This window comes from Stegostoma tigrinum, chromosome 32 (genome assembly GCF_030684315.1).
Source record: "Stegostoma tigrinum isolate sSteTig4 chromosome 32, sSteTig4.hap1, whole genome shotgun sequence".
Classification (NCBI taxonomy): domain Eukaryota; kingdom Metazoa; phylum Chordata; class Chondrichthyes; order Orectolobiformes; family Stegostomatidae; genus Stegostoma; species Stegostoma tigrinum.
In genome coordinates, this window is record NC_081385.1 from 2,156,764 (window position 1) to 2,173,375 (window position 16,612).

General features: G+C 45.2%; 1 protein-coding gene across 1 annotated transcript in view; it reads right to left on the minus strand.

Moving 5' to 3' along the window:
• treh (trehalase (brush-border membrane glycoprotein)) overlaps positions 1-16,612 on the minus strand; it is a 32,769-nt gene that overhangs the window by 3,559 nt on the left and 12,598 nt on the right. Inside the window, exons 5-14 of the mRNA XM_059639073.1 lie at positions 13,240-13,327; positions 11,388-11,488; positions 10,255-10,347; positions 7,576-7,692; positions 6,920-7,042; positions 6,571-6,620; positions 6,046-6,246; positions 4,982-5,208; positions 1,742-1,853; positions 218-330 (exon numbers count right to left, since the gene is read on the minus strand). Coding sequence (XP_059495056.1) covers positions 218-330; positions 1,742-1,853; positions 4,982-5,208; positions 6,046-6,246; positions 6,571-6,620; positions 6,920-7,042; positions 7,576-7,692; positions 10,255-10,347; positions 11,388-11,488; positions 13,240-13,327 — 1,225 coding nt within the window. The remainder of the gene's footprint in view (positions 1-217; positions 331-1,741; positions 1,854-4,981; positions 5,209-6,045; positions 6,247-6,570; positions 6,621-6,919; positions 7,043-7,575; positions 7,693-10,254; positions 10,348-11,387; positions 11,489-13,239; positions 13,328-16,612) is intronic.

The following is a 16,612-nucleotide window of genomic DNA, read 5'->3' on the forward strand; positions in this document are numbered from 1 at the left end:
CACTTTAACCTAATACAACAGCACAAGAATTAACCCTATATAGAGATAGCCATGACTTTCATACCTTTGAATCCCAATCAGCTGAACCACATCAAGAAAGCAACCAAGCTTATGCCACAACCAAGTGGACTGTGTTACATCAGACCAAAGTGAGAATTGGTGGATATTGCAGAATAACTGTGATAGCAATCACCCCTCAAAAAAAATTTACACTCACCTTCTCAAACATAGCTTGATGTTTCTCATACAGACGCCAGTTTGAGTGGATCCACTTCTGCGCCTGTTGGAATGCAATCCTCTGGCCTGCCTCAGAGTTGGACTTTGCCAGGCCTGGGTTATTTAATAAAAATCAATAATGAATTGAACAGAAATTCAGATGATTTCGTGGAGATTCTTGCCTGGTATACAGAGATATTCACAGGGAGAACAGGGAACAACAGATTAAATAAATATAGAATAAACTATCGGGTTCCTTCCTTAGTCCCTCAACAACACAAAGTTCCTCACTGTACAATCTGTTCTTTCACCATCCAAGCTTCAACTACTGGCAATCCTCAGCTTTCCCACCTTCCAAATTACAGACAGTTAAAACTAAAAAAGGTGTGCACTTTTTCCAAAATACCGCAAACCATACACTGCTGCTTGGATTCGCAAACTCCTGTCCAGGGTTGTATTTTGAGTTCTGAATGCCACAGGGATGCTCTTCAGTGGGAAATGACCCTGACACTCCCACGCACAGTAACCAGGCCTCAATATAAACTGTATCACTTCCCTGACTGGTGACCGACTGAACCAGACTTTGATAAAATCATTGTTTCCATCTATTTCAACCACTAAAGTATTTGAACTTTGCCACAACTCATCTGCTGCCGAACTATTCATCCATCCCTTTGTAATGCTCTCCTAGCCAGCTTCGCTTTGACCTTCACCCGTGGGCTTGTCCGAAATGCTACAGACACGCTATTTTGATTCATTACTACGCTCGCTGACCTACAATAATTCCGTAAATCACTGACACCACGATTTCAAAGTTCTCTTCATGTTCAAATTTCTGTGGTCTCATCCATTGCTGTAATTGTTAGATGCTTTAGAAATGGCAGCAGGTAGCCTTGGTGATGTAGAGGTAGACTGTTACAAGCTCAACCCGAGGACAGGTGGGAGGTCAAAGTTGTGAACAAATCTATATCAGCCAAATATTGATGGCTGGTTCGTCGCAATGGAAGGTGAAATAAAACAAAATCATTAGCGAAGAGAATTCAGCCATTGTCTTTATAAACAAAGACAAAAATAGTGATGGCATTGGTGAGATGATATTGGGCATCACCGAGTACATGTGGAAACAGATAAACTTTCAATTTGGACAAAGATAGAAAAAGAGATTGGTCAAAAACAAGTGTTTATGAATACCTCCATACACATCCATTTAGGACACTGTGGCTGCATGAGACCGAAATCAGCTATTCCTAACTACACTCATGCTCCAGTTAGCTACTGTAGACCTGCTGCTCAAACAGCCACCGATGGATGAAAAGCACAAGCCTAAGGAGGATGATCTCTCCTACTCCAGAACTGGAATACTCTGGGGTACCCACAAACTATCAACTGCTTAGCACAACAGGAATATAAATCGTGAAATCAATACATTTTCCCACCAACAGCAGCATGTAATGTTTTTTTAAATTCTGCCTGTCCACCCCAGAATCATTGTCCTGCCAATGAAATGAAAGTAGAATTGTTTTACCTTCAATGATCATTTCCTGCAGTGGTGGCCAGGCATTGGGATAGTCCCACTGCTCACCACTTGCCACCAGGGATGTTGGGATTCCATTCTTGTATGACAGTAGTTGCTGGCCCTGGGAAGAAAAGCACAGGTCACACATATGGTGAGGGATATACAGAAAACGCTGCAGTTTGTTTATAGAGCCCACCATTTATTGGCTTCACCCAATCATGGTCACCGGTTTTTCACTCCAAAACATGCTGCTTTAGCCAATCTTTTTGTCACTTGTCTTAAATCTCCTTAAATGGCTGAATGTCAATCTTGTTTTATATAAAAAGGTCTTGATGTTTTCACACGTATTACATTTTCAAGCAGAGTACCGGAGAAATTCAGCAGGTCTAGCAGCATCTGGAGAGACATAGTTACCAACAGAAACTAACAAAACTCTTCAGACAGACAGTCAGAGTTAAACAACACAGAAATAAACCCTTTGCTCCAACTTGTCCATGCCCAGCAGATTCCCTAAATTAATCCAGTCCCATGTGCTAGCATTTGGCCCATATCCCTCCAAACAGCCGACCATTAAAAGGTGCACAAGTCCTGCCCTGATTTGTCCGACCAAAACGCAGCACCTCACTTTTATCTAAATTAAGCTCCATCTGCCACTCCTTGGCCCATTTGACCAAGGTTCCATTGTATCTGAGGTAACCTTCTTCACTGTCCACAACACCACAAATTTTAGTGTCATCTACAAACTTACTAACTATATCTCCCACGTTAATGATCTGGATGTGAACATAGACGACAAAAAGCAGGGGACCCAGTGCCAATGCTTGCAACGCACTGCTTTTCCCACTAACATACTTTCTAAATACTGTAACTGTACCAGCCTCCACCACTTCCCCTGGCAGCTCATTCCACACAAACCACCCTCTGTGTGGAAGATATTGCACCTCAGGTCCATTCTAAATCTTTCCCCTCTCACCTTAAACCTATGACCCTCTAGTTTTGAACTCCCCCACCCAGGGTAAATTTCCTTGGCTATTCACCCCATCCACGCCCCTCATGATTTTATAAACCTCTATAAGGTCACTCCTCAGCCTCTGACGCTCCAGGGAAAATAGCCCCAGACCATTCAGCCTCTCCCTATAGCTCAAACCCTCCAACCCCTGCAACATTCTTGAAAAACCTTTCCTGAATCCTTTCAAATTTAATGCCTTTCCTATAGCAGGGAGACCAGAATTGAATGCTGTATTCCAGAAGTGGCCTCAAAGTCCTGTGCGGCCACATGACTTCCCAACCCCTACAGTCAACGCACTGACCTATAAAGGCAAGTATACCAAACACCTTCTTCACTATCCTACCTGTACCCCAAGGTCCTACCTTCAAGCCAATTTTATATCCAAAATGGCTAGGTCTCCCTGGATTCCGAGCAATCTAACCTTGCTAACCGGCCTACCTCGTGGAACTTTGGCAATCACCTTTCTCAAGTGTGTTCAGAAAACATCCACCACTACTGCCTTCAGTATTCTTTGTCACTTTCTCAAAAAACTCAATTAAGTTAGTGAGACGCACATGCCACACACAAATCCATGTTGTCTATCCCTAATCATTCCCTGCTTTTTCAGATACATGTAAATTCTGTCCCTCAGAATCCCCTCATCACTGACGCAAGGCTCACTGGCCTATAGTTCCCTGGCGTTTCCTGACCACCTTTCTTAAATAACAGCACCTCATTAGCTACCCTCTGGCCATACCAGCATCTCACCCATCAATGATACAATCTCAGCAAAGGGCCCGGCCACCACTTCCCACAAAAACTGTGGGAAATATCTGACCAGGTCCCGGGGATTTATACATCTTGATGCGCCTTTAGACATCCAGCACAACCTCCTCTAATATGGACACTTCACAATATCACTGTTTCTCCCAGTTCTTTAGTTTCTATATCCTTCTCCACAGTAAGGCAGACAAGATACTCATTTAGTATCAAATCTATCCCCTGGCAGCAGAGTAGGATGCTCCAGCTGGGGCTCAGTTGCTCTGCCTGTTCTTTCACCCCTCCCTTGTCTCAGCCTTGGATAACAGTTAAGTCCAGAGCATGGTAGCAGCAAACAGACCTCATGGATACCCCCTGAGCTGGTCTACTGCAGAGATGCTTAGAAACAAACTGTGATGTTTATCTTTTTTAAACGTTTGCTTCTTGTTTTTCTGACCTCGGTTATACTACATACAGCTGTAAAGGTAACATTTTCTTCGTTTCTTGATTCTGTAGCGAGCCTTAGAACTGAAGCTATACCTGGGTATCTTTGGATCCATGATGGTGCTGTAAGTGAGAATTTATAAACTTTACACTGTACGCCTCTCAGTACATGACAATAAAGCTAATTCAATCCAATTGACTCAATTCCTGGGGGTTCCACACATAGGCGGCCCTGCTGATCTTTAAGGGGCCCTGTTCTCTCCCTAGTTACTCATTTGTCCTTCATGTATTTGTAGAATCCCTTTGGGTTCTCCTTAACTCTGTTTGCCAAAGCTATCTCATGTCCCTTTTTGCCGTCCTGATTTCCCCTCGAGTATACTCCTACTGCTCTTGTACTCTCCGTGATTTACTCAATCCCACCTGTCCATACCCGACATATGCTGCCCTTTTCTTGACAGAAGCCTCAGTTTCCCTTGTCATCCATCGGCCTTGCCCTTCACAGTAACAGGAACACACTGTCTCTGAACTCTCGTTATCTCAGTTTTGAAGGCTTCCCACTTTCTGGCAGTCCCTTTACCCATGAGCAGCCCAAGACCATCAAAATAGGTATTCCTCCAATTTATATTTCGTACCAAACTCGAAACAATAACTCCTTTCTCTCCACATATGCTGCCAGACCTGCCAAGTTTCTCCAGCATCCTTCTTCTCTTGATTTCCAGCATCTGCAGTATTTTAATTTTTATATAAATACATGAATTGGGTTGCTATTGGTATGTGAAACTCAGATGACTATCTGGTGTCAACAGCCACTGAACTGTCAATTTTACCAGGATAATCAAACCTCCGCAACACAGTATAGGCCAATAATTAACAATAACAATGACGCTAAACTGAAAATGTCAATTTTTTCAGCGTCAGTCCCAGAAATCATGGTGTGTGAAATAACCTTCAGTCTTGAAGATCCAGGCAAACATTCACTCATTGGAGGCCAAGAGAAACGTCATCCCCAAACCCCAATCCCATCCAAGTGAAGTATTTTTGGGGCAACTAGTCATTACCTCCAGGTAACGGATCACCACCTCTGCGGTTTTTCCTGCTTCCTGCTCAGCAAAACACTCAGCCCAGAGAGGAGCCAAGTTGGAAGCATAGAAGGCAGTGTTGCTGTGGTTAGTTAGTAAGTTGTAGTCAAACCAGACACCTCGTGTTTCATCCCAGAAAACATCGTGTACAGCCTCAATACGATGCTTTAAGGCATCCTCATAGTACTGTGCCTGAGAAAAATTACCTGAAAAGTAAAGACAGATGATTTAAGGATCATATCAGCCAAAGGACACTTGTATTGGGGGAAGACAGGAATGGTACAGAAGTTTGAGATATCAATCACTGCCATCTCAGTGCGGACATCTCACAGAGCCCACGTACACAGAGTATGTCACCACACTCAGGCACCTCTCGGTACAATCCACCTGAGGCACTTATCAGGAGACTGTGACTTTCATAGTGGGCTGGACGTGTGACAGTGAGAGAGAAATATCAATGAAATAGAAAGAGAATCTGAACTTGACCATCCCTCCCCATTGCAGTCCCCCCACTGAGAGGCTACCTCACGATAGACCAAAACGCATGCACTGATACACACAGACCTGAACCAAGTGATCAAGCTTCAGATCCCACTTCCTGCAAAAGCCTCATAGACCATCACAGCCAAACCACTGCATCTCCACACAATGTTCCAGTAGTAACAGTCAACAGGACCTTGAAAATCCCAAATTACTTTTGGATTGAGAAATGCAGGAGACAATACCTGCATGGGACTATCCAAATAAAACTATAAATGACATAGGTGGTGTTTGCTGGTGGCTTTAACAACATAACGAATGTAACTTCAGACCCTGCAGTAGGCCAGTCAGCCGGGCCAAAGTGGTCAAGCGCTGAAATGGTGCTTACAAATGACATTGCAGCTCATGTGACCCTAGGCATGGCGTCCTCGATTCAGACTGCCTTTTTTTGCATGACTAATGCATTGCCAGTGTCTGTTAAATGCAACAGCGGGTGCTCTTCTGCTTCCTTACATCAGAAAGAACAAAAGATTTTTATGCACTGGCCACAGGACAATACCAACCCAGCAGCTTGTGGAATATTGCCAGAATTCGCTCATTCTTGCAGAGGATAGAGTTTAGGTCAACAGGGAGGACCTGTTTGGTTTTTGTGTCTTTTAATGTCCCACTACTCTTCCCATTGGAGTCAATGAACCAACGAGATGAAAAATCCCAACCCGACTCTGCTCCAGTTTTTAGCTCCATCCACAGGTCTTCTTTGGCAGCTGAGGACAAAAACAAATGGTGTCATTAAGCCCTTGTAAGGTCAAGCTTTATTTTACTGACAATGCTCTTTTAGTTTAGATGCACCTCATCTGGGCTTCAACACTAATTGTAGATTCACTGCATAGCTTGGGCCAGTGGCTCTCCAACCACAAAACAGCAAACCATGACCTAATTGGAAGTGGTCTCTACAGTGCCCCCAAAACACCCCAAACCTGCAAAGCAGAGTTGGATACAGCATCAAGCTGTTACAGCACACCATCTACATCAACCAAATTTCCTCCAGCCTCTTTTGCCATTAAGATGGTTGTTAGAGTAAACATTACCTTCTGGGACTGTCTGGGCTAATTCCACATCCTTACTATAGGATTCCGGCCTGTTTTTAAGAAAAAGAAATAAATTTGAATTTTTAAAAAATTATGGGAAATCAGAAGAGAACAGATTAATAACTCTAGAGATTCCCAGCAATAGGCCCCTCAGAGTTGCTAGTCTCTGTCCTCATACAGCTTTTGCTGCCTTGTTTTTTAAATTAGCACATGTTTCTGCTACATGCTAATATGATGCTAAAGGTAGAGAGGTCATAAAGTGTTCATCTGTTACTCCCCCAGTAGTAAATCTGAGGAACATGTTGAATAACAAAAACTAAGAGAGAGGGCAGTTCACATCTGTACAAACCTGGGGCCAGCTGCTTCCACAATATACCGATTCAGATGATGAGTTTTGCTTCTTATACTGACAGGCATGACTCGATTGTTCATCCAGAATTCATACTCCTTATCCAGGAGATCAATACTTTGCCTGATTTTTAAAAAAAAAGTTACATTTCATTTTAATCAAGCTTGGAGATGTGAACAGCACAAGCGCCTGGAACCCCTTTGCTCAGTTATAGAGATCCAGTTTTGCCAAAATCCTTTCACTGGGGTGTCTTCTGGCAAGGGGGCGTATTTACCACTCATCGCGCAATCACCCAAGAGAACACCTCCGCACTGCTGTAATGTAGAAATACACCTGTACAGCTTGCACAGGGCTTTCTGGACATTTCAGAGTGAAGACTGGTTCAGGATTTGAGTCACATAGGCCCAGAGCAGGTATATACAGACAACATTCCCTGAAGGATCAATGAACCTGTTGGGTTTTAAAAAACAGTTGGACACAGTTTACTGACATACTCACTTAATACCTTTTTATATAAAAATGCTCCCCAGCGATGTTAACACGGTAGCACAACAGATTGCTCAATCCACAGTCCCCAGGGTAAACATGGAGTGGAAGAAAGCACTCAAAACCCAAACAGACATCACAGCATGTCTAACAGATGTCAATCAGCTTACTTTAAGAAGTCTAGATCCTTTGTGACATTGATGTAACTCTCCATCATCAGCACCAGGAAGGGTGGCTGGCTCCTGCGTTCATAGTAAATCCGTCCTCCATTTGGGATGAATTCAAATCTGGGAAAGAAAATCAAGACATTAAACATTTTTATTTGCACCATTCATCTCCTAACCACTCAGATTCAGGAAATGGAAGTTTGCAATGTTGAACAGTAGGTAGAAGCTGCAAGGTGCCAAGAGACTGGAAGCAAGAGTGAAAGTAGGTGACTGAAGACTGTAGAGTCAGAATCACAAGGCATGGAAATAGACTCCTCAGTCCAAACTTGTCCATGCTGATTGAGCTGCCCAAACTAAACCAGTCCCATTTGCCTGCTTTTGACCCATATCCCTCTAAATCTTAATAAAAACCAAAAGAACAGCAGATGCTGTAAACCAGAAACCAAAACAGAAATTGCTGGAAAAGCTCAGCAGGTCTGTAGAGAGAAGTCGGAGTAAACATTTCAGGTTGAGTGACCCTTCCTCTGAACTGCCTCCACACCTTTCCTATTCATGTACCAGCTTAAACATCTATTAACTGTTGATAACGGTCCCTGTGCCTACCCCTTCCTCTGGCAGCTCATTCCACATACAAACCACCCCCTGAAGAAGATGCCAGCTGGGTTAAATGGAACATCAACAGCTTGCTTTTAACATAGTGAGGGACCCCAGTGATGGCACTAACTCCCTCTCTCTGTAAAATCAAATACTTAAGGAGTAGGATAGAATAGAAATTTGTCATTAGCCCTTTTAGATGAAAAATAGTGAAAGGTTTTAAAAGCCACCCCACTACATTAATGAAAGATGTCGTACATAAGCAAAGTCGACCACAGTTCAGTTAATAGCTCCTGGGCTCAAGGAACGCTGATTAAGGAACGGTGCGATATTCTGATGGCATAGCTGTGCTGAGACCTCCGTGCCAGGCCGCTGGGATACCTGAGCACCAAAGACTAAGCCAAACATCACATGCAGGCAGTGGTGTACCAGTAATGTTATCGGATTAGTAATCCAGTTACCTCCAAGGGATGGGAGTTCAAATCTCACCCAGGCAAATGGCAAAATTGGAATTCAGTTTTTATCTGATGGTCTTTTATGGGGTTGAGGAACTTATCAGTCACAACTGAATGGCAGAGCAGACTTGATGGGCTGAATGGCCTAATTTCTGCTCCTATGTTTTACGGATGAGGCTGACATGATTGTCCGTTTAGGTGCCCAGGCCTAGCTGTGGGCCCGGACCCTTGGTCTAGCCTACAGATCCAGGCCAGGGGGATCAGCTCGGGACCTGGTCCTCGCTCACCAGAGACCCCAGGGTGGGTTGGAGCTGTGCCTGGCTTGTTGGCATTGCTGCTGGAGGCCACCTCCTTCACCTACCACTTTCCATTTAAAAAGAAAACAAAGAAAAGCAGGAAGTTTAAAAAAAAAGAGCAAGAAATAAAAAGAGGAAAAGAGAGAGAAACCAACTAGAGTGGCCTCTGATGAAGGGTCTAGGCCCGAAAAGTCAGCTTTTGTGCTCCTGAGATGCTGCTGGGCCTGCTGTGTTCATCCAGCCTCACATTTTATTATCTTGGAGTGGGCTTGTCCTGGGCTCAGTGCTCCCCTCCTCTTGGATAGAAGTGGCAAAGAAAGAAGGATTTGAAAGGAAATGGGGTGAGTTCAGAGGGAAATTAGGTACAAAGAAATACAGTGAAATGAAAAACAGGATTAAAGGGGGAAAAGCCCATTCCCCACTCACATTCCTGAAAACATCACAACTACAGCAGCCCATTTGCTGTGAGCAAAAACTTAGTTTCATTTCACTGTGTCCTGACAGAGGGCCACTGAACTTGAACCATTGTGTTCTCTCCACAAATGTTGCCAGTCCTGCCAGGTTTCTCCAACAATTTCTGTTTATGCTTCAGATTTTCTGCATCTTTTGCTCTTATATTTCACCCAAAATTATTTCACCCCAGAGTCCTTCCACCTCTCAAATATGGTGCCTCTTTGATGTGGAAATCACATTTCTGCTTGCTCTGAATTTCTCTTGAAAAAGACACCAGTTAGCACCTTCTGAAACAGCAACAGTCAATAAGGCATTAGTGCATCTAACCTCATTAGGAAGTGTGTTCCAGGATTTGACAGCTGCAAAGGTTCAGCAAAATTGCTCCAAATCAGAAGAGAGAGAGACTTGGAGGGGAGCTTGCAAACAGTGCTGTTCCCAGTTTTCCTGTTGCCTTTGTCCTTCCAGGTCGGAGGTCACGGATTTGGAAAGCATTGTCAAAAATTGTTGCAGCATATCTTGCACATGCACAATTTCAGCATGTGCCAGGAACAGCTGAAGGGCCAATTAAGTGGGCTTTGGTTCTGGATGGTGTCAAGCTCAGAGTGTGTTGGAGTTGCACTCAGCCAGGCCATGTGGGATATTTTCCAGACCTCTGACTTAGATCTCACCAGACAGACATTAGGATTTCAGGTGATGAATTACTAGGTCTAGAAATCGGAGTCTTTGACCTGCTCTTTCAGCCACAACATTAACTTGATGTGATCAGAAACTTAACGGAACCATTGTAACCCTGAAAGCTAAGACTCCCTCTCCTCAAGACGCTCACTCTCAGCGTGACAGGTCTTCTCCTTGCTTGAAGTATATCATTGCCTGTTCTATTTTACCTTTGCATGAGATACAAAAAATTTTCAATCATTCCTTTAGAGGTTTCACTCATCTCAGAGAGCAGCAGCCCTTTTATTATCCAGTAGGAGTCCCTAAGGATAAGAGAACAAAGTCAGTACGCAATCCTGGCATAGTGCACATTTTGAACTCTAAATACAGTGTCGGACCATTCTGCCGTGATGCTCACAGACCAGCAGTGTAAAATTTGTGCAGTGCAATGAAGATTTACTCAGTCCATCCTTAACCAGCTGTCAGACACATACCTCTAGAGGACCTTAGCACATTCTCAGCTGAACTACTGACCCAGCACTGCCAGGACTACTGTCACATCTACATCCGAGGTTATCTGCTGAACCCTCAGCTGCAAAACAATATTTTTACAAAAAAGTAGACCCACAGCCACCTAATAGACCATCATTGAGACGATGCTTTACAGACGCACGCTGACTTCAACAGTAAGTGGCCCATGCAACATCATTCCAATGAAGGTGTCTACTGGAATCCAGTGCAATTCACGAAATTATAAAACCCTCCAAGTGGATCTCACAATAGGACCTTGAAATGATTGTATTCACCAATTCGTCATAATTTAGTCATGTGTTTTCTATTAATGAAAAACAGGTTTGCAATAGGAAGTATGTATATTTGACAGCAAATTAATAGGCCCCAAACTTAATTTCTACATTTGACCTCCCATCCCTTGCAGGCAAACTGTCTCCATTTCAGCACCTCAGTATTAATGGAATATTGCACTGGGACAGCATCTTGCCCTCACTAATACACGCAGCTACCAATCCCACTGCGAGTCCCCAGATTAGAACAAGGATCAGAAACCTTGGCCAATAGACCCCTCCTTAAAATGGGGTTCTGATGGCAATTGGGCCAGACAGAAGCAAGTCAGGCCACATCTGCTATGAGTGATTTCTGCTCTAGCAGTGAAGAACTTCCAACTGACATTCGGACATCCCAGAGAGGGAAGAAACGATATTTGCAACTGGGAAATGGCTAAAAGATAAGAGGGCAACAACACTGCGAAGGTCATTGGGTTCAGGATTAAGTTAGCAGTGCTAAAAACAATTAATGTCAATTAATGACAGTGTCACTGTCTAGCCAGCAAATCCACAACTCTTACCAGTAATAATACTCCCTGAAACGGCCACCAGGTACAATCAATGGTTTGGGCACATAAATCTGGGAATACAGCTCTGGGTGTGACTGCACATTTTGCTTAATCTGAAAGGAACAAAGGTGCATTTGGTCAGAATCAGAAACAAAAACAGAATTTGTTGGAAAAGCTCAGCAGGTCTCGCAGCGTCTGTGAACAGAAATCAGAGGTAACATTTCAAGGCCGGTGACCCTTCCTCTGAACTGATGGCAGCGAGGAAAAGGTCAGTTTATAAACAGAAGATAGGGTTGGGGGGGGGGGGGTAAGGAGTAAATGGTAGGTGGGAATAAAGCCCAAAAAAAGAGACAAGTGGACAGATAAACGAGTTGATAATGAACTGGCCAGGAGAGTGAGTAGTTGTTAATGGGGACTGTTAGTGGCTAACAATAGGTAGTGTGTAACAGCAGGCTGTGATAACAAGGCCTGGTGTGTAGGGTAGGGGGTTAGGACATGGGAGAGTTCAGGCCCTAAAATTATTGAACTTTATATTGAGTCCAGGGGGCTGCAGGGTTCCCAAGCGGAAAATGAGGTGTTATTCTTTCAGCTTGTGCTGAGTTTTGCTGGAACACTGCAGCGAGCCTGAGACAGAGATGTTGGCCAGGGAACAGGGTGGTGTGTTAAAGTGGTAGGCAACTGGAAGCTCAGGATCTTTTATGTGAGCAGAACATAGATGTTCTGCAAAGTGGTCGCCAAGTTTATCCTTTGGTTCCCCAGTGTATAGGAAGCCACATTGTGAGCAGCGAATGAAGCAGACTACGTTCTGGGAAGTGCAGGTGAACCATTGCTTCACCTGGAAGGTATGTTTGGGCCCTTGGATAGTGAGGAGGGAGGAGGTAAATGGGCAGGTGTTACACCTTCGCTAGCTGAAGGTGAAGGTGCTGTGGGGAGGTGTTGGGGGTGAAGGAAGTGTGGACCAAGCTGTCCCAGAGGGAGCGGTCCCTGTGGAAGGCAGGCAAGGGAGGGGAGAGGAATATGTGTCTAGTGGTGGCATCTCGCTGGAGGTGGCAGAAATGGTGTCTGATGATCTCCTGGATCTGGATGCTGGTGGGATGGTAGGTAAGGACAAAGGGAACCCTTGTGGGAGGGAAGGGTCGAGGTGAGGGCAGAAGTGTGAGAGATGGGTCAGACCCTGTTTAATCAGGCTCAAGTAGAGTCGCTAAATCCAACAATGAAATATTCATCTCACCCTGCACACAGAAGAATAAAAAAAGGTCCCAAAATATACATTTTGGGATCAGTACAGCACCAAATTTATAAGCAGATAGGCTTAATCTCAGACAAAGGCTAGGAAGTGAGATGGAGGCAGTATTCAGGGATTGATGGTGGCGAAAAGGAATAAATTCAGTCTCCTAATATTTAATTGGAGAAAATTTCTGCTCATACAGTGCCAGATATCCAAAGCATGACTTGTTTGGCAGACTGTGTCTTACATCCTGTATAAATGTTATAGGAAGGATAGGACTAGCATGTGAGGAGATAATGGAGTTTTACAAAGGCCAGAGTGTGTCTCACAGTAGCAACACTGCTGCAATCCACGTGGACTTGTGCATAACAAGGCCTGCCCATTTAAGATTACATAACTCCAGTTTTGAATTTAATCTCTTATTTGTGCGTGAGGGCGAGTTTACAGATTCAGTCCACTCTCGGTGAAAACTAGAGCATGCACCTACCACAAGCTCATATCACTAGGACCCTGCCAATTCCATTTTCAAAATGCTGATACTGTGTACTAGATCACCTGGTCAATGTCCCATTCCTTCAAACTGATCAGAAGTAATCTAAACCAATGAGCATGCTGCAAGTATACTTCCTCATATACCTTTCTCCCCAGGACTTTCCAGAGAGCATGCAGTTTTGTAGCCCAAAGGCGTAGCTTCTGGTCAGAAATCTTCTGAAGGATTTGGGGGCTGCAGGAGAAAGTGACATTTTCATTAAAAGAAGAGAGACATTTCACTTATAACCAGCAGTTACAAAAATAGAAGCTGGAGTAGAATTTGTAGCCCCAAAGCCTACTGTACCATTTAATAGGATTATAGTAGATCTGCCCACCTCCCAACTCCACTTTTCCACCTGCTCCCCAAATTCTTCATTTCCCTTACAGAATAAATCTGGTTGAGCCTTAAATATGTTCAACAAAGTATCCACTACCCTCGAAGTGAGCAACTCCAAAATGTCTACACAATTCAAGACCGAAAGCAACTACTGGCGTGAAATAGTTGACATTTCAGATTGGGACCCTTCTTCAGAAATTTCCTGGCCTGAAATGTCAGCTTTCCTGCTCTTCTGATGCTGCCTGGCCTGCTGCATTCATCCAGCTCCACACTGTGTTGTCTCTGACTTCAACGTCAGCATTTCTTTTATCTCTAATGCCTGGAAGTATTCAGGTCTAGTAGTCCAGAGCGGGGAGAGAAACAGCTCGCATTTCAGGTCCTAACCTTGCAATGAGAAAGGTGGTCTGATGAGCGGTCACATCCCGAAACATCCACCTTATTTTTCCACCCAGAAATGCTGCTAGGCTGCCAAGTACTTCCAGCATTTTCTGTTATTATTTCACAGATTCACAATCCTCCAGTGAAGAAATTTCTCATCTCAATCTCCTTGTTTCACCCCCTTTATTCTGAGTCTCTGGCCCAGCACATGGATGGCTCAGTCAGGGGAAAAAAATCTGTCTTTCCTGTCAAGTTCCTTCATGTTTCAAGTGAGTTAAGTCCTCATTCTCCTTAAACCATTATTCCGTGGAATGGAATAGTGTAGGTTAGATGGGCCTCAGTTTGGTTTCACAGGTTGGCGCAACATTGAGGGCCGAAGGGCCTGTACTGAGCTCTAGTGTTCTATGTCCTATGTTCTATGAACGAAACACCAGGCAAACATAGGCCATTTACTCAGTCTGTTACGACTGGAGCCAATCTCAGTGCTATGCTGCTAATACAGTTACAGCTTTCCTTAGTCCTTAATTAGAAGGACCAAACACACACAGTATGCCTGGCATGATCTCAACAGCGACCGAAGCAAATGTAGTAATGTTTCTTGTATTGTTGTACTCCAGTCCCCTAGCAATAAAAAGAGGAATGTGTTATTTACCTTCCTGACCACAGGAAGGTGCAGCAAGCGATATGTAAATTCACACAGTACTGTTATGTTTGAAGTGCAGTCACTGCCAACTGTCTGCTGCAGTCCAAGTAATGATCAGTTCAGCAGTATAGTGCTACTGCTTAGAAAGTTGGATTTATGTACAAAAGCTTACATCAATTCAAAATGCTTTATGAAAAAGTCTATAATTCAAAAATGTTACAAATTATACCAGCAAATGCACCAGCCATTTTGCACATATTCAATTATTACACAGAACATAGAACATTACAGCACAGTACAGGCCCTTCGGCCCTCAATGTTGTGCCGACCTGTCATACCGATCTCAAGCCCATCTAACCTACACTATTCCATGTACGTCCATATGCTTATCCAATGACGACTTAAATGGACCTAAAGTTGGCGAATCTACTACCATTGCAGGCAAAGCGTTCCATTCCCTTACTACTCTGAGTAAAGAAACTACCTCTGACATCTGCATTCCGCATGGAGATGGCCTCAAGGCCCTCCGCTTCTTCCTGTCCCGCAGGCCCGACCAGGCCCCCTCCACCGACACTCTCATCCGCCTAGCTGAACTCGTCCTCACACTCAACAACTTCTCTTTTGACTCCTCCCACTTCCTACAGACTAAGGGGGTAGCCATGGTCACCCGCATGGGCCCCAGCTATGCCTGCCTCTTTGTAGGTTACGTGGAACAGTCCCTCTTCCGCACCTACACAGGCCCCAAACCCCACCTCTTCCTCCGGTACATTGATGACTGTATCGGCGCCACCTTTTGCTCCCCAGAGGAGCTCGAACAGTTCATCCACTTCACCAACACCTTCCACCCCAACCTTCAGTTCACCTGGGCCATCTCCAGCACATCCCTCACCTTCCTGGACCTCTCAGTCTCCATCTCAGGCAACCAGCTTGTAACTGATGTCCATTTCAAGCCCACCGACTCCCACAGCTACCTAGAATACACCTCCTCCCACCCACCCTCCTGCAAAAATTCCATCCCCTATTCCCAATTCCTCCGCCTCCGCCGCATCTGCTCCCACGATAAGACATTCCACTCCCGCACATCCCAGATGTCCAAGTTCTTTAAGGACCGCAACTTTCCCCCCACGGTGATCGAGAACGCCCTTGACCGCGTCTCCCACATTTCCCGCGACACATCCCTCACACCCCGCCCCCGCCACAACCGCCCCAAGAGGATCCCCCTCGTTCTCACACACCACCCTACCAACCTCCGGATACAACGCATTATCCTCCGACACTTCCGCCATTTACAATCCGACCCCACCACCCAAGACATTTTTCCATCCCCTCCCCTGTCTGCTTTCCGGAGAGACCACTCTCTCCGTGACTCCCTTGTTCGCTCCACACTGCCCTCCAACCCCACCACACCCGGCACCTTCCCCTGCAACCGCAGGAAATGCTACACTTGTCCCCACACCTCCTCCCTCACCCCCATCCCAGGCCCCAAGATGACATTCCACATTAAGCAGAGGTTCACCTGCACATCTGCCAATGTGGTATACTGCATCCACTGTACCCGGTGCGGCTTCCTCTACATTGGGGAAACCAAGCGGAGGCTTGGGGACCGCTTTGCAGAACACCTCCGCTCAGTTCGCAACAAACAACTGCACCTCCCAGTCGCAAACCATTTCCACTCCCCCTCCCATTCTCTTGATGACATGTCCATCATGGGCCTCCTGCACTGCCACAATGATGCCACCCGAAGGTTGCAGGAACAGCAACTCATATTCCGCCTTGGAACCCTGCAGCCATATGGTATCAATGTGGACTTCACCAATTTCAAAATCTCCCCTTCCCCTACTACATCCCTAAACCAGCCCAGTTCATCCCCTCCCCCCACTGCACCACACAACCAGCCCAGCTCTTCCCCCCCACCCACTGCATCCCAAAACCAGTCCAACCTGTCTCTGCCTCCCTAACCGGTTCTTCCTCTCACCCATCCCTTCCTCCCACCCCAAGCCGCACCCCCAGCTACCTACTAACCTCATCCAACCTCCTTGACCTGTCTGTCTTCCCTGGACTGGCCTATCCCCTCCCTACCTCCCCACCTACACTCTCTCCACCTATCTTCTTTTCTCTCC